The sequence below is a fragment of the Candoia aspera genome, chromosome 6 (assembly GCF_035149785.1).
Source record: "Candoia aspera isolate rCanAsp1 chromosome 6, rCanAsp1.hap2, whole genome shotgun sequence".
Classification (NCBI taxonomy): Eukaryota; Metazoa; Chordata; class Lepidosauria; order Squamata; family Boidae; genus Candoia; species Candoia aspera.
Window position 1 is genome coordinate 54,715,548 of NC_086158.1, and position 22,482 is coordinate 54,738,029.

At 38.5% G+C, this 22,482-nt stretch overlaps 2 protein-coding genes and 1 long non-coding RNA gene across 7 annotated transcripts in view; 2 read left to right on the plus strand and 1 right to left on the minus strand.

Annotated features, from left to right (window-relative positions):
• Positions 1 to 1,769: 1,769 nt before the first annotated feature.
• ZDHHC6 (zinc finger DHHC-type palmitoyltransferase 6) lies at positions 1,770 to 17,083 on the minus strand. 2 transcript variants are annotated; one of them, XM_063307158.1, is made up of 12 exons: positions 16,929 to 17,083; positions 14,864 to 15,323; positions 13,402 to 13,493; positions 12,962 to 13,121; positions 12,100 to 12,261; positions 9,263 to 9,316; positions 7,724 to 7,891; positions 7,578 to 7,619; positions 3,256 to 3,401; positions 3,128 to 3,171; positions 1,968 to 2,348; positions 1,770 to 1,903 (listed from the first exon to the last, which is right to left on the minus strand). In XM_063307158.1, exons 2-11 carry the CDS (start codon positions 15,128 to 15,130, stop codon positions 2,245 to 2,247), a joined length of 1,239 nt encoding a protein of 412 aa, XP_063163228.1. In that variant the 5' UTR covers positions 15,131 to 15,323; positions 16,929 to 17,083; the 3' UTR covers positions 1,770 to 1,903; positions 1,968 to 2,244. The 2 variants fall into 2 exon arrangements, with proteins under 2 accessions (XP_063163228.1, XP_063163227.1); XM_063307157.1 differs by lacking the exon at positions 16,929 to 17,083 and adding an exon at positions 16,490 to 16,712.
• LOC134500105 (uncharacterized) lies at positions 3,401 to 5,039 on the plus strand. The gene is made up of 2 exons (XR_010068213.1): positions 3,401 to 3,882; positions 4,818 to 5,039. It is a non-coding gene; the product is annotated as an uncharacterized LOC134500105 (long non-coding RNA).
• A 362-nt stretch (positions 17,084 to 17,445) lies between the features above and the next one.
• The window catches only part of VTI1A (vesicle transport through interaction with t-SNAREs 1A), a 235,111-nt gene continuing 230,074 nt past the window's right edge, over positions 17,446 to 22,482 (plus strand). For 2 of the 4 annotated variants that reach the window (XM_063307162.1, XM_063307160.1), the window contains exons 1-2: positions 17,448 to 17,707; positions 19,452 to 19,510. In XM_063307162.1, the coding sequence (XP_063163232.1) occupies positions 17,614 to 17,707; positions 19,452 to 19,510 (153 nt within the window). In that variant the 5' untranslated portion in view covers positions 17,448 to 17,613. Of the gene's footprint in view, positions 17,708 to 19,451; positions 19,511 to 22,482 lie in introns of all 4 variants that reach the window. The other 2 variants (XM_063307161.1, XM_063307159.1) reach the window with 2 other exon arrangements.

Consider the following 22,482-nt stretch of genomic DNA (forward strand, 5'->3'; position numbering starts at 1 on the left):
ACACGATTGAACGGATTAAATTGCCAGGGTCAATGAGAAACAAGTTTTATTTCTGGAATGTCCTAGTTCTAATTCATAATTGTAATCTAATTAAAATTTAAGAACTTTTGGTGAGATAGAGAATACATTGCATTTCCTACTTGAGACAAGCATTGTGAAACAGTCCATTTCATATTTACAATGGGATGGTTTGAATTTGAAATATTTTCCATACCACTATGGACCTTGGATCTTCTCCATGAAGTACAAATGCATCAGATATCTTTGCCAATCACAGATGCTAAAATGAGGTTAAATATAATTTCAGGGACAAGATTAATAGAAATTATAGGTACTTTTGACTTGTAGTGAAGGCAGTTACATTTAACAAGATAACACTCAATTTCTAGCAGTAAACTACTAACCAATCATGTATGCAGAATGAAATTTTCAGTGCTATGACTGTGTATTTATTGTAATTATACACACTGCTGACTTGAAATAGGCCTATAGGGAGGCTTCTTCATACTGATCATCTGCATTTAGGCTATAAAAATATTTTGTTGTTAATTATCACCTTGAAGCCATAATTTTCGGTACTCTTGAAGATCATGTGTACTGAATCATAGAAAACAGTAATAGCCATGACCTTCTACCACTTGGCCATTGGAACTTGCATTCATGTAACTTTCTTGAACATGCAGCTTTAGCTTAAACTCTTAGAATTTTCTTTTTTTAGACACTTTCCACCCTCAATCTAGTTCTGAAAGATTTCCTAAAGTTGCTCCTTTTAGCTACACTCTTTAAAATTGTTAACTTGATACTGTCTAAAGCCAGCTGTTGAAATATATTCTCATTTATTTATGAAATGTTACCGTACTTTCCCCCATCTGGTCCTCTCTGGAGGTAAAAACTTTCATGCCAACATGAATTTATAGGCTAATAACCTCTTTATAAGTGTAAAATACAAGCAGCTATAGTCTGTGGGGCCACCAAAAGCAAGATCCTGGAAATGTATGTCAAACAGTGAAATGTACTAATGTCTAAATCCTTACTGGATTGGTAATTTGCTTCTCCACGGATTGTCTTCTGCCATACGAGTCATGCTTCAACCTTATAATCTTCACCACAGCTTTCTTGACTTTCTGCCACTTTTTATATTTAAGTGGTAATTGAGGATTTATTGAGCACAAATTCATGTGCTTAAAATGCTATCTTCAACACTCATTTAACACTAAATAGCTGACCAGGCATTTCTGCACCTTTTAGTGTACAGCAGTGTTTTTCAAACTTGGCAACTTTAAGATATGTGGACTTCAACTCTCAGAATTCCCTGGCTACCAGCAATCCCTGTGGTGTCTGTTTCTTGACCTGGCCTACCTTGAAGGGCTAATACCAATCTAGTTAAATTTCTCTACTTCAATTTTTATACTGTTTTTAATTCATGCATTTGTTTGATTATTGAATTTAAATGTAGAGTAGCATGGAAACTTGTGCCGAGTAATAGGGAAAAGTTTTAGGTAGTTTACAGGAAAATTCAGACAGTGACTGAAAATTCAGAGAAAGAAACCAAATCCTGCAATTTACCCTGTTGATTGGAGATAAAATTTCATTGAATCTACAGGGTACCAGGCTAGAGAAATCAGTAATAACTTGGTGTTGCACATTTTACCATGCAAAAGCCAAAACTGCTATATGGCTTAGCATGGTTTGTGAATTGTTATTTTTGTTATTTCACTGCAAAAATTCAGTAATATATTCATTTCTAAAGATGCACTATAGAGGAAATATAACATTTGCTACTTTTTATTTTTGTTTAAGAAAATCACATGATTTAAAAAAAAATCCCAGGCATCAACTATGTCATTCAGTAGCTTTCATTTACATAATCCTTTCAGCTTTCGTGATGAGAATAGAAAAGCAACTTGAGGAATGTAAATACTGAGGAATGTAAATATTAATAAAATGTACTTTTAAGACAGCAATACTTAAATACCAGAAGGATGTAGCTCCTACATTAAATAAAAAGGAAAGCAAGTCAAATGCGCTCTAGATTGTGAAAGCTTTAATATGAAAAGGCATCCATGGAATGGCTTCCTCCCTTTTAAAAATGGCAAAAGATGTTTAGATTTATGGCACTGAAGCTCCCATCCTTGCAAACACACAAAATACGATCTTTAGATCAATACATAATATATATATATACAGAATATTCAAGTAGAAGGACAGTGGTCCAAAGTAATCTTTTCCAGTTATTAAAAAAGGCTATCTTGCTTTCTTTTCTCCATCCAGTGGCTGATCTGATTCAGAATCATACAGACATTTCTCTACACATTTTCTTGGGAACCAGCCTCTGATTCTCTTCCCATCTAACAGTGACAAAAACAGAAATTAACTAAAGAACATAGCATTTGCAGATCTTTCCTTCCTATCCCATTATTGTAAAAATGACTGTCAAAAAATCAGTAGCATCTGCAAAACTAAGCTGTTTTCAGTTTTCACAAATTTTCTTCAAGATGTAAGACATAAGTTTGACGTTGCCTATATTAACCTCATTGCTGTAGATGTTTATTTAGAAGAAGCATTATGTCCTGCATGTGAGAGGAGTGCTTCTTCTATGACAATATTTGCCATCCTTGGTTTAAGAATCTGAAACTAAATGAAGCTCCTAATAGTGCAAACCTACAGGTGTCAAATTTGAAGTATGTCCCACTAATTTTAATTGGGGTTTACTTCCAAGGAAGTGTGCCTAGAACTGCACTCTTAATTACTTAATCCAACCAGTTAACTCAATTTTCTAGTTTCTTGATACACTTTTGGAATACTCTAAATTCTAAAATGCTGGAAGATGGCCAGATTATCCATTTGATATCAAGGCATAGCAGATTAAAAGCAAGTATCTTCCTATCTATAAGTAGGGATTTGTACCACTGATTTTCCTAATCTGCATTCCTTAACCTCTTGTCCTCCAAAACCACTGTATTCATATTAAACCATTTCAGACTGGCTTTCCATATTTTTGATGCAAACTGTTTTAACAGGTTTTGCATTTGGAATCCCTGAATATAAGGTACATAAGATATGAAGTTTAAACTGCATTATGAAACTGAAATAAGATACTCTAACTTGGAAACAAAGAAGAAATTACCATTAGTTGCCAAGGCAGTAATTTTGTCACCATACATCCAGTGCCTAAAAAAAGGAAATAATTAGACAGCTTGTTTACCCTTGAAACATTTTAAAAAGTTTGCATTAATCGCAGATAGAGATACTAACTTCAGTCCTCGGGTGGCTAAAATGTGGTCCCCCTTGTGAAGGACAATTCTAGGCTCTTCAGTGCATGGAGTTGTAAAGAAAGTCCTCAAGCCTTTTGTAATAGGGCAACAGGCACCATTATAGTCTTCTATTGCTTGGTACCGTACCTGGAGAATTTGAATTAAAAGAAAAAGTTGCCTAAGATAATTTTCTGCTTACAAACCACTGATTATAAATTTGGCCTCCATGGCAAAAACAAGACAAAGAGCATATGATTTTAATGTAAACTCCAGGTGACGTTGAATCAAAATATCTGTAAAACTTCAAGGGCTTGTGAAAATTAACCAAATATGCTGCTTTCATGCTGTACTCTTTACCATTGTGCTCATTATCGTTGAGCTGGCCATTATAAAGAATAGGATACTAAAATGAATCAGCCTTTAGTGTGTATTGGCAACATCGTTTGTATGCAACATTGTTAAGTAATGCAGTCCTCTGATTACCTACGTTTATACATGAAAGGCTTTCAACTTAGGTATGAGTAAACACTTTGGGCCATCTCATAAAATCTGTCCATTCCTTTCAGCACTTTATCCTTCCAGAAGAGAAATACTTGTTAGTGCAAGGCAATCCCACTCTATACTAACTGTGAAACTAAGTATCATCTAAACTAGAGGTTGACAACTGGGTGCCACGCAGTCTGTGTTGACTGCATGGGCACCAATAAATTAAATTAGTTTTAAATGGCTGAAATCTTGTGAGATTTAGCATTTCGTGTGAGATTTCAGCCATCTGAAATAAATCGGTGCGTGTACCCACATATACACACTATCTAGAGTTGCCACAGCTGATAGTGACAACTACATCTGGGTTGCCAACCTGTAATCTAAACTCACCGTAAATTATGCTTCAAAACAATCCTTTATATTTATTTATATTACACATGGAACCGGAATTAGTTAAATTATATACAACTATATAAATAATCTTCAACCTTTTCAGATGCCAAAACTTTCTCTAACTGTTCCCACCCTTCAGTTATACATTATTTTGACATTTACTATAGATTTTCAGATGGAAAGTGAATTATCAGCCTTTTCCTTCCACCTCCACTTCCCTGGCTCCCTTTGAAAGGCTAGTCTTACAGAGCATGAAGTTGGCACTGGATATGGTACAGGTCCTGCCGTTTGTAGAAAGGTGCTCCTGACAGTAGGGACTTTCCCGTGTGCAAATGGACGCACAATGAGCTCAAGGAAATAGCTCTAAGGAAACAGTTGCAATAGAAGAACAGGAATTGCTGTTGGGAATTAGTGTTGCTATGAATTCTTATGTGAATTATGCCCCGACCTGTAGTCTCCTTTGGTGTAAGCCATTGTTGCTGTTCTTCAGGAAACTATCGTTGGGTTTGGGAGGTTCTTTTCAGTTTCTCTATTTAACTTTTGCATTATTATAAGCCACTCAGAGTCTTTATGAATTTGAGCATCACACCAATTGCAGAAAGAAATAAAGTGTTTGCATAATGAAGGAAACACATGAGGAGAAATCAGCTGCTCTGGAAGAATTTTGATCAGTCAAATGCGAAGTGGGGCCTGAAACACTATAGAGGAATTTGGGATGTTTATGTCTCTTAGACTTCATGTATTTGGAAAACAACTGAGCTGTAAAGAGAATTTTGGTGCAGGAATAACAACAAATATGTAACAAGATACCATTTTGCGAGTGGGTGAACATAATTTTATTTGAAAAATTATGTATACTGATTCAACGTTTCAAAAATAAAAGATTTGTGGAAGATTATAATCTTATCTTGTGCTACCTGTCTACAACTATTCATCCATGCGTAGAAGAAGAATTGTAGAGAGCCATTCTGGTGTAGTGGTTAAGGCATAAGCTAGAAACCGGGAGACGGCAAGTTCTAATCCCAGTTTCCACGCGAAGCCAGCTGGGTGGCCTTGGGCCAGTCACTTTCTCTCAGCCAGAGGAAGCAGGAAATAGCAAACCACTTCCAAAATCTTGCCAAGAAAGAGTTGAGACTCACTCAAAGGCACCCTGCTTCCAAAAAATGAATGTGGGTATATAATTAGGATGGAAAACTAAGCATCCAGAGTTTATAAAGACATAAAGCTCTGCAATGGAAGAAGCTTGTCCCACCTGCTTGACACCTTTGACAGATGGGAAAGCCTTGGTGTGTTATTGTAGAAATGAACTACTGATCTAATCTTTTGATACTAGTTCTAATTTAATGGGTTTAATTCTGTAAGAAGCTAGTTTGGCAAAAGGAGAAAAATTATACTTTTCACCAGAAGTTACTGGGCTTCTAAGATTCCAGGAGATTTGTCCCAAGGAACTTTCACAGTATTATTTCAGCATTTTCAATGAATTCCATAACTGGTAAGTTAATGACTGAAACTAAAACCGAATGAATTAAAATTTCCAACACAGAGCAATAGCTCATAAACAACTAGTGTACGGGACAATTTTTGCTCAGTCTCCCACCTCCCCTTTATGGGGAAGGTGGTTGAGAAAGTGGTGGCGTTGCAGCTCCAGAGGGTCCTGGATGAAATGGATTATCTGGACCCCTTTCAATCAGGTTTCAGGCCCGGATATGGGACAGAAACAGCTTTGGTCGCACTTTTGCATGATCTCTGGTGGGAGCGGGATGGAGGCAGTGCATCCATCCTGGCTTTTCTTGACCTCTCAGTGGCTTTCGATACCATTGACCATGGTATTCTTTTGGGCCAGCTCAGGGAGTTGGGAGTGGGTGGCGTAATTCTGCGCTGGTTCACCTCCTTCCTCCAGGGCTGGTCCCAATCGGTGTTGATAGGGAGCAAGAGATCCAGCCTATGGCCCCTTCTTTGTGGGGTGCCGCCGGGCTTGGTACTCTCTCTGCTCCTTTTTAACATCTACGTGAAACCACTGGGCAAGGTCATCCGTCACCACAGAATGAGGTATCATCAATATGCTGATGATACTCAATTATACATCACCATTCCAGGTGAAGTAGTGATGCCATGACCACCCTTTCCAGGTCCCCGGGGGCTGTGGAGGCCTGGATGGGGAACAGGCTTCGGCTGAGCCCTGGTGAGATGGAGTGGCTGTGGATTAAGGGCTCCTTGGGATCTAGGAAATTGTCATCTTTAGTTCTGGATGGGGTCGCACTGCCCCAGACAGACTCAGTGTGTAACTTGGGGGTCCTCTTGGGCTCACAACTCCTGCTTGAAGAGCAGGTGGCAGTCGTGGCCAGGAGGGCCTTTGCTCAACTCCGTCTTGTGTGCCAGTTACGCCCTTTCCTGGACTGAGAAGCCCTTCAAATGGTCACTCATGCCCTAGTCATCTCCCATATAGATTACTGTAATGCACTCTACATGGGGCTACCCTTGAAGAGTATCCGGAAGCTACAACTGGTCCAGAATGCAGCCGCACAGGCAATCTTGGATGCCTCAAGGTCGGTACACGTAACACCTTTGCTGTGGAGCTGGACTGGGTTCCAGTTTGCTTCCGGGTCCAATTCAAGGTGTTGGTTATCACCTTTAAAGCCCTACATGGCATGGGGCCAGGTTACCTGAGGGACTGCTTCTTCCCCATTACATCAGCCCGTCCCACACGATCATGCAGAGAGGGCATGCTGCGGACCCTGTCTACAAGAAAATTTCATTTCGCGGGGTCCAGGAAGCAGGCCTTCTCTGCAGTAGCTCCCGCCCTCTGGAACATTCTTCCCCCGGAGATGAGACAAGCCCACTTGCTCCTGGACTTTTGAAAAAAAACTAAAAACCTGGTTCTGCCAGCATGCTTGGAGTGGGAAGGGTAATGGTTATTCCTGGCAATGGCTAGCCCTCTAGAATGGCCCTTTAGACTCACAGATTGATACAGAATTCCCCAGTCCACCTGGATTTTATCATATTTTATATTTTTATTGTTTATTTATATTTATATTTATTGTTTTATAACTGTATTGAATTTTAACTTTGTTTTATTGTAAACCACCCAGAGTCCCTCCTTTGGGGGGAGATGGGAGATGATAGAAATTTAATAAATGAATGAATGAATAAATAAATAAATAAATTGGAATTTCCCCTTCTTTTTTTATTCGATCCATCTTTCTTGCTTCTATTGCTTCCTGCTTGTCTGAAAACATTCATAACATTGCACATATGACTTACGATAAAAAAATCACAGCCCATACACTAGAATAACAATACTTTATACTATAATGGCATTATTATAATATACTGTTTTACCCAGCATAAATACATAGAGGTCTTAACCTTCAGAACTATGTTACACTAAGGTCAGGCCATATTTGGAGCAATGTGGTGGATTGCTGGCAGAGCAGATGTACTTACACTTCTCACTCTCTTGTCAGCTTTCTGTTTTAATTGTTCAACCTGAAAGAGATCAAGCAGCATTTTAGTGCAGCCAGTTTCTCAGGGCATTTACTTCACATTTAATTGTAGGCACCTGAAGGCAAAAGCAAGGGAAAATAGCATACCGTTAAACTGTATTGATGGCAGCCTTCTTTTACAGGCCATTCCAAGCCATCTCCGTCAGGGTTTCCAGACCATGTAAAGACTTGCCTGAAGTTATCCCATTTGCTCCCCAGGTCATAAGGAAATATAAAGATTTCTCTTGTTTGATAATACTGAATGCGGTCTTTGGCCTGCAAGGAATGTATGCAAATAATGTTGGCAAGATGAAAACTATCAATCACATGAATATATTAGATTTCTAACATGGAGCAACAAATGTTATACACTGTGCTGGCTCCTTACAACTCCTTACAAGTCTTTAATTATTTACTATATACTGACCTCTAGTGATGCAAAGACATCACATATTAAATCTATTTCAGGAATTATTTCTCACATTATTCTCTGAATGGATGTGGGCAATGTTCACTTCATGTTAGTGGTTGTGTCAGCCTTACCAGGTGGACCAGACAGGAAACATAACCAGATGAGCTAATTCTACTTTATTGTAAGGCTACATTGACAGAATATTGCAAGTCTGCAAGTACAATTCTCCCCGTCTCCTTTACACCTCAAGAAATTAGGGAGGGTCTCTTCTGAGCCTCTTGCTCTGCCCACTATCCAGCTGTGGGCTATGTTGTCTCTTATCTGACCATTCCCTAGGCAGCGTCTCTGGGCCCAGTCTCCCAAGGTCATTCCCACATACCATTATAGGTTGTTACAGTTCTTCACTAGAGGGTATGGGGAGACAGTTGTCTTTCTGATTTTCTACATGTGGAGAGACTTCACAAGTAAAAGTAGCCAGAAATGACTTTCATGCAAAACCACTGTTTGCTTAACCATGACTTACTGAATAAACTAAAACTGTATTTCCAAAATATACTAAACTATAAACGATGATTGTCATATAACAATGGCTGGATTAATTCAACACACTAAATCAGAATGAAGAAAATTACATAGTAGTTGTTTTAACTATGACCTTAGAGGCCATGTTCCATGTGGATAGATATAAACAGAGAAAAACACACTGTCCTAATTAAAAAAAAAATCTGACTTTCACATCTATCAGAGAGCTGTTTAATTGGCAAGAATATCTTCCATTAAGCCTCTCTCTCTTGTGAGTAGTTTCTTAAGATACAGAAGCTTAAATGAAGTTGAGATGCTACAATTGCCTCTCTCTCTTGTGAGTAGTTTCTTAAGATACAGAAGCTTAAATGAAGTTGAGATGCTACAATTGCCAAACATAAGATTATAAGTTTGAGAAATACAAAAGAACAGATTTATTGTGAGCCAAAAGAACTGAATAAAGAATTGTTCAATATGACCTACAAATAAATCCAACTTTTAAAAGGCAATGGTGATCACACCTGCTAGATTCTTCTCCTGTTTGAAAATCTTAGAAAATGTGTGAAAAGGCTGCATAAGGTCCTGGCTGCGCTTAAGTCACATAAACAGGAAACAGCACATGGTATTTTGCTGTTTAGCAACAACTACCACAGACTACTACCTCTGTGGCATAATATATATTTAAATATAGCATTAGAATAATTATATTTTACCTTTTCTTCAATCCATGATTCTATTGAAGTTTTATTCCTTAAGATGACTTTCATCTAAACAAATTACAAAGATTAACTCATGACTACAAATGCATCAAGTAAGGAAAGAGAAACTCATTCCACAGAAATTTTATTCAGAGCACTATATCAAAAAATTGGAGAACAGAAGACTAACAGTATTGTTTATAATCTGAATGACTGAAGCAATACACTGTAAAACTCTGAAAATAAATAAACAAGCAAACATCATTTTCTGGGCTCAGTACATTCTATGGGGTTTTGTTATATCCATTCCATCCATTCATTGTCCCATTTTTTTTTAATTCCTAAAATAGTTGAACCACCAACTACCAGAGTCTTGATATCTTAACATTGTGGAAGAAGGACAAATAAGCATAAATGCAACAACCCTACATTTCCTTAGGTCACACTAATGTTTATTTTTAAGTTTTGAGAGTAAAAATCCCAGGGAGGGATCTGGAAGGTTTGTTTTGAATTTGTAACAAACAACTCCCTCACTACCACCATTATTCTATTGCCCCATGCCTTTGGTTAAATTGTAAGCAATCTTAGGACTTCATTAATCTGTCCTGTTATTCATTATTGTGCAACTGAACTCTTGTTACATCTGAATCTAAGGCAGACCATCACTTCCTTCCTTCGTTACACCAGCAAAATCCTTCCTCCCATACTATTTCTTTCAGACATAAATCACCAATATCATGACTGTCTTCTGTCGTGCTGCTCAAATGAGAAGAAGCTACTACTAAGAAATCTTGGTGTAAGTTTTTGATTTTCCAGGACACCAGATTCAGAACTTCCATACATAATTCTCAAAATCTGTTCTAACTTAAGAGGATGATAAAGATTTTAAATGAAACAACAACTTTTCTCATTAGATATAATCTTGGAAAAAAATCAACAAGAAAAATAATTTAATGAGATATATGCTTACAGAGGCGAGAATAAATTTTGACCAACACTGGAAGAAAGATACAATTCCAACAATATCTGATTGGGAATTTAAACTTGAAGAATATGCAGCAATGGCAATACTAACAGAATATATACAAAATAGAAGTCTAATCAAATTTAGGTAAGAACGTTTCCCATACATACATTACACAGCATGGCAAATATAATCACTTACAGTCCAGCTTCTAAGGGAGCCTTAATATCTACAAATATTGTAAATTAGCAGAGGTATAAAAAGGGGAAGTTAGAAACTCAATAGTTTCTTTTCTTCTTTCTTGGTATTTTAATTCTTATTAAATTTGCTTTGCCTATCTACTTTTTCCTTTTATTAACAATACACACACACACACACACAGTCAGAGTATAGTAAGTAACGATACAACGGAGACCTTAATACTGAGTAATCAGCTCAAGACCGAAACCAAAAAATACTTGGATGCAATCTGCAGAGGTTTTTTCTTCTCTAACGTTGTACTTAATTCTGGATGAAAATGTCAAATAATCTTATTCTTGTAATATTGACATCCTAAATTGTAATTAATATTGATAGAATACTTATTTTTCCTTTCTCTATTTCCAATAATCTAAGTCATCTAAACAACAGAGTGTCAACAATCTTCAATTAATACTGTATATATATATATTATTGTTATCGAAATAATACAATATATTTACAAAAATGTAATAAAAAAGGGAAAAAAAGAGTCATTCTGTCATTTTACTACCTTACTAAATGTCTCCCTTTTTCTTAACATGTTCCCATCCCTTTGCTGAGATTTTCACTTAAAAATTGAGGGATAAATCTATAAAGAAGAGGGAAATCTGGTTCTACTGTGAATGCATGGAGTCCAGTCCACATGGCTTCCGTTGCTGCTTTATAAAGAAAGGCTACAATGGAGCAAAAAACATGGCAGCCAGTCAAGCACAGCCCACACGTGGCCATGAGAGTGGTGTTTTTTATACCAGAAGTGGGAGACCATTTGGGATCAAGAGTTGCACTCAAGTCTTATGGGGCATGTCAAAACTTGCAGTTAAAAAAAGAAGTGGGTGGCTCCAAAGGGAAGTGGTTAAGGATAGATTTGAAAAGAAAGTATATGAGGGCAAATATATTAAAGAAGCAGTTACAGATTACAAGAAGTACAGAAGGGCAGGAAAGTCTTAGCTGATAGGACAGCATTATCATACATGTAACACATCTACATTACGGTCATGTGAAGCAGTTTGATTAAATTATCACTTCAAATGCAAATTTCAAATCACTGAATTGACTCAAAGCATAGGTCAAAAGATGAACCATCAAACTTACTGTATGTGCATATTTGTAATTTTCTACACATATGCACTCACTTTCAGTGACTCAAAAAATAAAAAATGAATCTTGCTATAAATTTCAAAACTGAACCACAAATTCCAATGGGATCTTAGCTGATTTCTACATCTTAACTCCTTTCTCCTTCTCTCTCATACCTACGAACGCATATATACACGAAGACTTTGTTACTGATGAGTATTTGAAAGGGAAATAAAGCTATTTAAGTGATCAGATAGTTCTGAAGTTTAACTCTATACCCAGTTATCTTCCTCTTGTGTAAAGAAAGCATGTGTTTCCTCTATTGCACAATTGATCATCAGTAGAAATACTCCATCTCTGTTCCCTGCAGACCTCCCTAATCATAATTCTGTGTGGTCAAGATTATGAAGTATATTGTAGATATACTGGAAATTCAGCTTGCTGTCTGGATTTTTCAGCTATTAAAAAAAGAGCCCGGAAATAAGAGAAAACAATAAGATGCTATAAGACACTGAGAACTATTCCCACCCTTTAAGCACCAGAACAGCTCACAGCCCTGTATCTGACTCACTTGGATAACAAACAACATTCCAACAGCTAGAGAAGTCCCTAATGCAAGTCCCAAGGCAAATAAAGATGCAGCGAATGCAGACAACCCAAAAGGAATTATTGGGCGGGGATCCCTCCTGGCTGCACTCATATCAATTTTCACAGAACTCCAGCCAAAGGAAACCTATTAAAAGGAAACAAAAAAAGAGAAGTGATCTGGTAAATGGCCAGCTGAACAACACATTCAGTTCCTCAGCAAGAACATTCTAGTATATTGGCACAAGTTAAATCTTCAGCGTAAGTTGTTTCCACAAGACATGCCTAAGCCAAAAGTTATATCTTACCTGGAGGACATATTTGATTTATTGGAAACATGGTTTGTTAGACACGAATGGGTGACAGAGATACTACTGTGGATGTACCAGACTCATGGGTAATTCTGGGTTTAAAGCTAAGCATTCTGAAAGAAAGCAGTGAATTCAACATAAATTCTGTTTCTTTAATATACTACACTTTTTAATGGTTCCTAATTTTATAGGGTGCTTTAAACTGGAGAAATCAACTTAGTTGAATGACGTTATCCACAATCCATTATCAGTGACAGACGGGCAGATGCGAAATGTAGCCCAGAGTGCTATTTCTGAAGAAAAGTACTTTGCCTACCCTTTAAGGCATACTCTGCTTTAGATTAGGCACATGGAATATGTTGAAGCCACAACCTTCAAAAAAGTTCCAGGTTGTCAGTATCAAGACACTTAGCACACAAAAATGTTATTTAACCACAGCAAGTGTAAGACAGGGTAGAATTATGAAAGCTGTTCTTCCAAAGGTGAATTCATTCAATTTTGCGTATGTTTAAGAGAAGCAAAACAGTGTTTTCTTACCCTGTTATAAAGCTGAGTGTACATGGTCATCACAAAAATGAAAGCAGCATGGATACAGCCCAGAGGGGCTAGCAGAAGAAAGAGAGTAAAGGAGGCATGATTCTGAAATCCACAGCAGTTATTAATCCAAGGACAGTGGTGGTCCATCTTCATCACACACCTAAGAAGCAATTCAAGTTTAATACAAGCACAGTGACCATCAGTCCTTCCTACTCTCATTCATCAAATGTTTCTTGAAGCCTAAAACAAGCCTTAATTTCAGACAATATCAATACTTTCAGGAAAACTTATATTTATACATAAATGTAACATGAGAAATATGACATGAGCTTCTATTTTTAAGTTCCATAAAATATGTGAAATGGTTTAAGGGGGTTATTGTTATGTGATTAAACAGGTATCAATTGTACCCAATGAACAATATTTATCAGCAATAGTACCTGTTACATTTTCGGCAGTGATGTGAACGTGGTGCCTTGTAAGACTGGCATATTTTGCAGTATTGAAGATACATGCAGTTCTGAGAATTTTCCTAGAACACAAAGCAATATACATCTATATATCTATATACTACTAAAATTCTCATTGTGCTTTGTCTGTTTGAACCCTCAAGTTAGCCCACACAGTGCATTATACCACAACAATTTTTGAATCAACATACCAAAAATTTGCTAACTTAAAGAATGCATAAAAAATCCAGAACCCATTACTCCTGTGGAATTGAAATTTCTATAACGTTCAGACCAGTTTTATTTGCAAAGTTGTGGCCATTGCAGCTTCCATGCGGTCATGTGATCGTGATTTCTGACGCTCCCTGCCAGCTTCCCACAAGCAAAGTCAGTGAGGAAACCGGCAGAAAGTTGGAAGTCACTCCACTGCTATTTTGCCTGCCCATGGTCATTCTGTTTATTTGTTTAAGTAAGTAAATATTGACTTATTATTGAAATTCATTTGCCACTACAATTATTTTTCTATTTATGATATATACTCTTCTTAGATGATCACATGACTGTCCAGCATTGGGGTAAAAAAAAAAAAAAAATATGGTCAGCCTAAAATTTAATGTTCATTCTGGTCATATCAGACTGCACTACCTTTCTCTGAAAGGACGAACCAATGGGTCACAGGTTTCTATCTATCTATCTATCTATCTATCTATCTATCTATCTATCTATCTATCTATCTGTAACAAGTCACTGATCTGTAAAGCACTTTGTTTTTGTTGTGTTATCTTCTCTGGGTGTGTCTCCCTGAATAAACTTCCACCTATCTGGCAATTATTTGTAGAAAACCTTCAAATTGGTAAAAGAAACAAATATAATATTCACTTACGCACTAAAGCAGAATTTCAGTAACATATATAACAGAGTGTACCTGCTGCAGGAAGAAGCCTAATGCACAAGATAAAATTCAATGTAACTTGTAGACATTTGTTTATTTTAAATAAAGGGTGGTGGGCATTGATAAAGAATAATCTCACAATACTGTATGTATCACTTTGTTCAATGAGCCTTAAGCGCAAGCTGCCTTACTCACTAGAACTTTTTTTTTCCAGAAAGAAACCATTTTTAAAAAAAAAATCTTCCTGGATATAGAACTCTTGTCTGGCAGCTGTTGCATAGCTAGTGCTATCCAGTCAAGAGATGTACCTGGTAAGCAGCAGACTATTTTTAAATGACTTCTAAATTTGGCTTTAGATATGTAATGGCAATTTTATAATCTGCAAGTATCCACCAAAATATGTAGATTAATTTCCCACTGGCTCCCGTTTTGCCTTCATTCTGCAGATCCAAAAATAGGTTCCATAATCCCTTGTCTAACACAGAATCAGGAAGGTACGGAATGAGACTTTGGTGGGGCGGGGGGGTGAGGGAGAAATATACCATACTGTTATTTGCTTACTGGTTTCCATCCAATAGGAACATATCCAGGGCCAATGAACATAGCATTGAAGTAGTTGTAAAGAATCATAACAGTCCAATTGATGAGCATGATGAAATTAATACTTCCTCCTGTTGTATCCAAAGGCCAATACCACAAGACTGCATCAATGATAGCCATGGCAGAGCATATTGCTATTACACTAAGCGCTATGATTGGTCCCCAGTGGCATAGTCTTTTCAGTTCATAGAGATTTTCAAACCTAATAATTGAACAAAACATTCCCATTTTGCATTCAAGTTGATTCTTATTTTATGCAATTTCTTTCAGGTACACATTTCCATTTGTCGTAAGTTTTCATCTCTACTTGAATGGTTAGATGTCCAAACACTAATGTCCAAGTAGCTGGATTTAAGCCTTTCTTCAAATCTGAAAGAATCATCAGCTACAGGAGCTCTTCACATGAGTTTTCTTTTAAAACCTGAGCAAAAAAATACAGGAAGAAAATTTCCAACAGCAACTACTAAACAAACTCTTTTGATTAAAAACAGATTGACCTGATTGAGACATAAAAACTTGGAGCAACCGACCATGGTTCGTTGGCACAAAAATGGGCTATAGAGCACCCCACTCCCCATTTTGTCTTCCTGGAATGTGCCTAGCTCTGATCCTCATAAAATATTTATTTAAAAAACTTTTTCAGCTGATACCTGAACTGGTTCCAAGTTTGTTACAAGCCAGAATAACTGATAAATATAAACAAGACAATATCCTTCCTGTCCATTGTGGACCATCTGGTTGATTATTTTGTTTAGTGCAGGCAAATAACGCAAACAAAGTTTATTAAGTAAATACTGAAGAAATATTTTTTTAATGTCCCATTCAGTTCAAATACTTTCCAGGGAAGTATAAGTCCCTCATTCTGGGCAATATCCCAAGAACTAACTAAGAATTTAGACATGTTTTTTTTTCCTTAAAACATATGGCACATAGCAGGAGGAAGTCTCAAAAAGTGTTTGTGATACTGTGGTGAAGTTAGCTCTTCATGTGGGAAATTGCCTGGACTAGCAGAAGTTACTGTTTTTTTATCTATTCAGGCAATTTCAATTTTTTTTTTCCTGGAAAAAGTTGCGATAATGTGTCTATTGAGCATCTGAAAATGTGAAGAGCTTTCCACTACAAAAGTTTTTTGGTTTTCCACAAAGGAGAGAAGAACCTGGCAGTCTACCATTAACTATTAATAATGCAAGATTACAAAGTATTTATTTCAGTCTCTTTCACCTACAGATTAATACAGTGATATTCCAAGTAAGACCAAGGACAACAGGATATAACTTAGGGGCTCTCTGACACAAGTACTGCTGGGAGAAATAACTATTTGCTTTCTCCCTGGGGGTACTTGAACAATCCTGCTGTGGTCAACTGTACTTCAGCACTCATTCTAAAGGTGCAACTGAAAGCCACTCTGTGCTGGCCCATGACTGTAATAAAAATTTGCTTTGCTTTGCAAACCACTCCCCTTGCGGTTTCTCCACATTACCCGTGAAATTAATTTGTGCACGAACGCTTAAATAAGCAGTTAATTAAAACAACAGGAATCCCAGGGACTGAAATCCTCCTCCGCTTATTTATTCAGCAAAAGCATACCTGTGCTTCGAGCATCGCAATACAAATGATAGCACCGGATTTGTTTCCTCTGTTGAATTATTCCCTTCTATACATACGCCAAAGTACAAGGACGGTGCAACAGGCTATAGTTCAACAGGTAAAGCGGGTGCTATGTCTGCTCCTCTGTAGAGAAAAAGCGGCAGCTCCCGGACATCTGCCTACCTCTCGCAATTTCAAGGACAGAGAAACCAGAAACGAAAACAACAACAACAGCAACAACAAACCTATGGTACAAATTGGTGACTGCGAAAAGTCTGGAGGCAAAGTGAAAGCAAAGGCTGATCACGACACAGCCTCTCCTATCCCTCTTCCTACGCTTAGGAGGAGGAGGAAGAGGAGAAACTGCAATTCCTTTACTTCGAACGGAAAGATCCGATGTCTCTGCGGACCGCATTCAAGGCAGGACATCGCGGCTTACCAGCGACGGACTCCGGGCTGCTTTGTCCCAGCTTTTCCCCGCTGTCTTTTCTTCAGACAGAGCCAACAAGGGAGTCCCCGGACTCCAGCTTATTTGCCGCTCTTTCAGCGGCTGTGTGCTCTACTTCCCCGGGACACCTTCATAGAACCCGGACATGCAATCCTTCTGTTCCGCCCTGACTTCGGCATGCCCTCAATAGCCTGGCAAGTGCCCTGGGAAACACTTCCCCTATAGACAAGAACACATCGTGGATGAAAAGAGATTTCAATCCAAATCCGTCTACGGGGCGCAGAACTCTTTTTATTTTCTTAGTTAGCAGCGAAATGCGGACAGATGGTCGCCCTGCCTTTCCTATCCGTTCCCTTGCTCAAAAGATAAGATAAGCATAAAGAAACCCGGTAAGCGTCGGCGACCACACAGCACCAGTCGGGAAAAGGTGCGAGAAGTCTGTAGGATGGGGCAAATAGGATAGCGGAACCTTGGCTCGCGCAAGATGCACCCAGGAAGAAATTGTTAATAGGACTCAATCCGGAAATCTGGCTGTGACAGGAGGAGCGATAGCGGCTGAGTTGAGAGTTTGCTGTTTCGGCGTCTCGAGAAAGGGGATTTCTTCGTTTGCCTCCGTTTTACGGCGGGCTGTTTGGCCACTCAGGTCTAGTCTTTTCTCCCTGTTGCTGCTGTCATAATGTCCTCTGATTTCGAGGGCTACGAGCAAGACTTTTCGGTTCTTACCGCTGAGATCACGAGCCGCATCGGCAAAGTCCCCAAGTTGGTAGGAGGTGAGTGATGGCGGTGGTGGCGGCAGTGGCAGCCCCTTGCATCTCCCCAGTTGATATCGCTGCCCGCTGCCCACCTGTCCCGACCGTGGTCCTCTCGTGCCTTGATGATTTAGTTAGTATGGGGATGTAGGAAGAGCCGTGCTGGTCATACCAATGTTCTGTTTACCCCAGGATTCTGTTTTTCCCAGTCGAGGCGTATGGGATGCCCACAAGAAGGACGGTTACTCTCCTTCTCAGATGAGTGGGATGGCTTCCTGAGGTAGCCTTTTTTAGACTCAGTACAGATGCAACTTCTTGTTTGCCTTGCCCTGGCTTAGCTAAGGTTGCAGCTCCTTGTTTCTAATTGTTAGCCCTGTGAGATAGTCCAGACAAGAAGCACAACCAGGAATACTAACTCGATCTCTATTGTAAAATTACATTAACAGAATCTTACAAGTCTGAAAATATTCTACCCTCCTTTCTTTTTACTCTCAGGAAAACTAGGGAGGGTCCCTTTTAAAATGTTTCCCACATCCTATTTCCTTCTGTGTGCTGAGATATCTTTTACATGCTGGTTGTCCAGTCTGCGGCTGTCCCTCCTGTCTCCCAAGGTCATTCCCACATAGAGTTACACTAATTTGGTGATGTATTTCAGTAAGAACTTCTAAAAAATATTCACTATTACTTAACTTTGCCTTTTAGCTGCTGTTAGAAGCATATGTTGTTATGGAAAATCACTCATTGACCATTTTATATGGCTCCCTGAATCACAGACTAGCTAATCACAGTTTAGCATACCTCTCTTTATGTCATTAGTTTATAGTTCACAGTGGAATGCAACCTTCTCCCCAAAAATGGGTTAATTGAATAAACTGTGATTAAGGTAACCATGAGTAAGTGGATTGTGCAAACACAGCCATTATATATAGCACAGTCACATGGATTCCTGTTTAGAAAGCCTTGCCGAATTCAGTGATGTATACATCCAAACAGCATATGTAAAATCCTATGATTCAGTCTGATCTTAGGTAGTACAATAGCAGAACTGGATAGGGTGGTTTCTTGTGGAAGACTTTTAGGATTTTGAAATCACAACCCATGTGCCTCCCTTGAGTCAATGTATTTGTACAGCATTTGAGACAAAACATATATTGGTTGAAATGGTGTAGTGTAAGAGAAAAATGGGATTTAGACATGCTAGAAACCATTTTAGATGCCTTTTCAGTATCATTTTGACGTTTAAATTGCTTTGTTATTTTCTGTTCCAATTTCCCTTCATGATTAGAGTTTTACTTTGCACCCATAGAAATCTGTGCTTCAGAAATAAGAGCATAAGCTAAAAATTCAAGGTGAGCAACAGGCCACCATTGATTGCCTTGCCAAATGTGTAATAAACAGTTACCTAGTGCCAAACACAAACTATGTACCAACAGGAAAGATGCCCCTATTATGTCCTTAAACTAACTTTCAACTCTCTGGTGACTATATGGACTTGTCCACACAATTTTCTGGCAATAGTGTGTCCATGCAATCAACAGCATGGAAATGATTTGCCATTGCTTTCTTCTGGAATGTCTTTTAACTTCCTAGTCTAGTCTACAAGTGTGCAATTTTCTGTTGGTCTCCCACCAAATGCTAACTTAGCCCAATCCTGCTTAGCTTTCAAGTTCTGGCAAAATTGGCTAGGTTCCAATACTGCCAAATCATTACAATGACTCTGACAATAGAAATGTTGTTCAACTAAGCATCTATTATTTTGTTTTAGATGAGAAGAGGCAATTGGTTTCAAATGTGGAAAAGCAGCTGGAAGAGGCAAGAGAACTGGTAAGTTATGGAAATATTCAGTTGTTGATACTAGAGGAACTGAGATTGGGAAGAGTTTTTCTTGCATGTTTTGTAGAAGAACAATGTTAGTCTATGGTATCCCAAAATTAGGAGGAGTTTGGTAGCACCTTTTCAGACTAACACATTTTATTGAAAAACAAGCTTTCATGAGCTACAGCTCACTTTGTTGTAGTTTCTTAAAAACCCATTGTTTTTGTTAAACCTTCTGAGATAGATGAGATCTTCAGTTTCAGACCTTCAGATAGTTTCAGGCTATTTCAGAAGGTCTTAAAAAGCACATTTTTAAAAACACATTACAGTTGTTAATTAATAAGGTACTTGCAATCTATCTCATGTGTAATCTGCACCTGCCATTCCTTCCCCATGTATCATCCCAATTTAAATCCTGCATCACTTTGCACGCTGTGCATCTGATGAAGTGAGCTGTGGCTCATGAAAGCTTATACCATTAATAAAATGTGTTAGTCTGAAAAGATGCTACCAGACCCGTCCAGATTATTGCATGCCTTGGGAGCTGATAGCCAGAGTCAGCAAACAGGAGAACAAACAGGAATAGGAGTTGTTTGTGAGGGAATTGGTGAATTGTTTAAGGAGGGTTATTTGCATAATTGGGTAAGGCTATATCGTCTTTTTCTGACTAAGTGGGACATGTCTGCTTGCTTGCTGAGAACACAGTCTGAACTGGAGTGTCTTATAGATGCAGATGGCTCATTTATCAGGTGGTGAACTAGTGGATGGATTAGCATTCCTCAGCCAACAGCTTAATCTCAGCCAGCACTCTTTACTAAGAGAGCTTGTGACCTAGAGGGCAAACAGATGGTTTGTTGTTTACAATTTTTATAGATTGTTTGTTGTTTTACAACTGTTACAGATTGTGGCATTTGAGAGCTTGTGACCTAAAGGGCAAACAGTTACAGGGGGAATCTTGTGAGGGTAAAGCACAGTGACCTCTGTTTTCTGCAGATTAAGCATCAAGTTTAAATTAATAATTATGTGGGGAATTCAGGGCTTACTTTCTGTAAAAATATAACATAGGGGCTATTGTTTAGATCACACCATTTTTAAAGAAGAAGGAAACCAAGTTACCAATAACAACTAGAATGAAAGCAGTGAAGATGTGCTTTCTGGTATATTATATAAAGTGTAAGTTGTCTGACTTTCTGTCTGTTCGGCAAAGGTTGTGGCTTTATGTTCAGTGCAATAAACTCCTAGCTCTCAGGGATCAAGTCAGTTTCTTGGAACCTGAGGTTGCTGTATTGGGAATGCTTAGATAGCCAGAGAGATACCTAGAGAGTTCTTCTAGGATGTGGTAGTTTGTGCTACTCCCAGGAAGGTAGCTCCCTTGCTGTCAGAAAAAGCAAGGGTCTTGAAGAAGGAGGGTATTGTTTGGAGGGTGAGGGAGATGTTCTTGCAGAAGTGACAAAATCCTTGGTGATGAATCCACATCAGCTCATAGTCACTCATGCCTTAGTCACTTCTTATCTTGATTACTGCAATGCAGTCTGTATGGGGGCTGCCCTTGAAAAACATTTGGAAGCTTTAGCTGGTCCAGAATGTAGTGCAAGCAGCACTGGCTTCTAGTACGCTTCTTGGTATACTTCAAGGTGCTGGTTAGACCTTTAAAACTACATGGCACAGGATGGGCATGCTCTGAGTCCTTTTAGTGTAATAATGATGTCTTATGGGCTCCAGGAGATGTGCCTTCTCTGTTGCAGCACTGGCCCTGTGGAACAGCCTCTCTACAGAGATCCAGACAGTCCCAACCCTGTTAGGCTTCTGGAAGGCTTAAAAACCTGGCTTAACCCTCAGGCCTTAGGGCTGGGTTGTTAGTAGAGCCCAATGCAAATGAGTCTGCAATTGAAGATAATGTGCAAGATGCCTCAGCTTTTGTATTCTGTATTTATTATGTCTGTTTTTAATTGCATTTTAACTGCATTTATTGGTTTGTAATATTACATTCTCGGGTAGCCGGCTCAGGCCAACTCAGCCTTCCATCCTTCCATGGTCGGTAAAATGAGTACCCAGCTTGCTGGGGAAGGTGACGACTGGGGAAGGCAATGGCAAGCCACCCCGCTATAGTCTGCCAAGAAACCATTGCAAAAGTGTTGTCCCTCCAAAGGGTCAGACATGACTCGGTGCTTGCACAGGGGACCTTTCACAGAATTATTTGCTTAAGATAGGTGGCTATATAAATTCCCTATATAAATAAATTACTACAAGCCATGCTGATGGCTTAAAAAGGGGATCGACTAAATTAATGCAGAACAGAATAATCCTATCAAGGGCTATCAGTCTTGAAAACTCAGTTTTACCTCTTGGCTGGGGGCAATATGCTTCCAAATACTCATTGCAGGAGGACAGTGTTGAGAAAGGAAATAATCTCCCTCTCGTGTTTACAGCTCAAAGACATAATTGGCTGCTGTGAGAAACAAAATGCTATACTAAAATAAGCATGACCTGATGTAACAGGGTTATTCTCATGTTCTTACTCTACTCACATAATCACCAAGCCATATTATGTTTAGATTTAGCATTCTTGTCCAAATCAGTAAAAGGGTTTGGATTGTGCTCCATATCTCAATCTGTCTGAATGTCTCAATGTTATCATTGTTTCTTGCTTACCTCATCCAGATAAGGTTCCCTACATCAGGGAGTTTTCTGTGATTATTTGGTGTATCATTGTAAGTCTCAGATTCATAGTGGTGTTAATAATAGGTGTATTGTGCAAGTATATCATTAACTAATTCTAAGATGTTGCTTATCTTTATTAGGGATGGAGAACAGTGGTGGTTCATAGGTATGGGCAAGCTGGTGAGAATAAACAGAAATATATTATTTTTTAAAGGAAAGATATATGGATAGATATATTGATACCTTTTACAGTATGTGTTGCTTTGGCATCCACTTGCATATGCAGTTCTTTTGTTATCCTTTTTGCTACATTTTCCCTA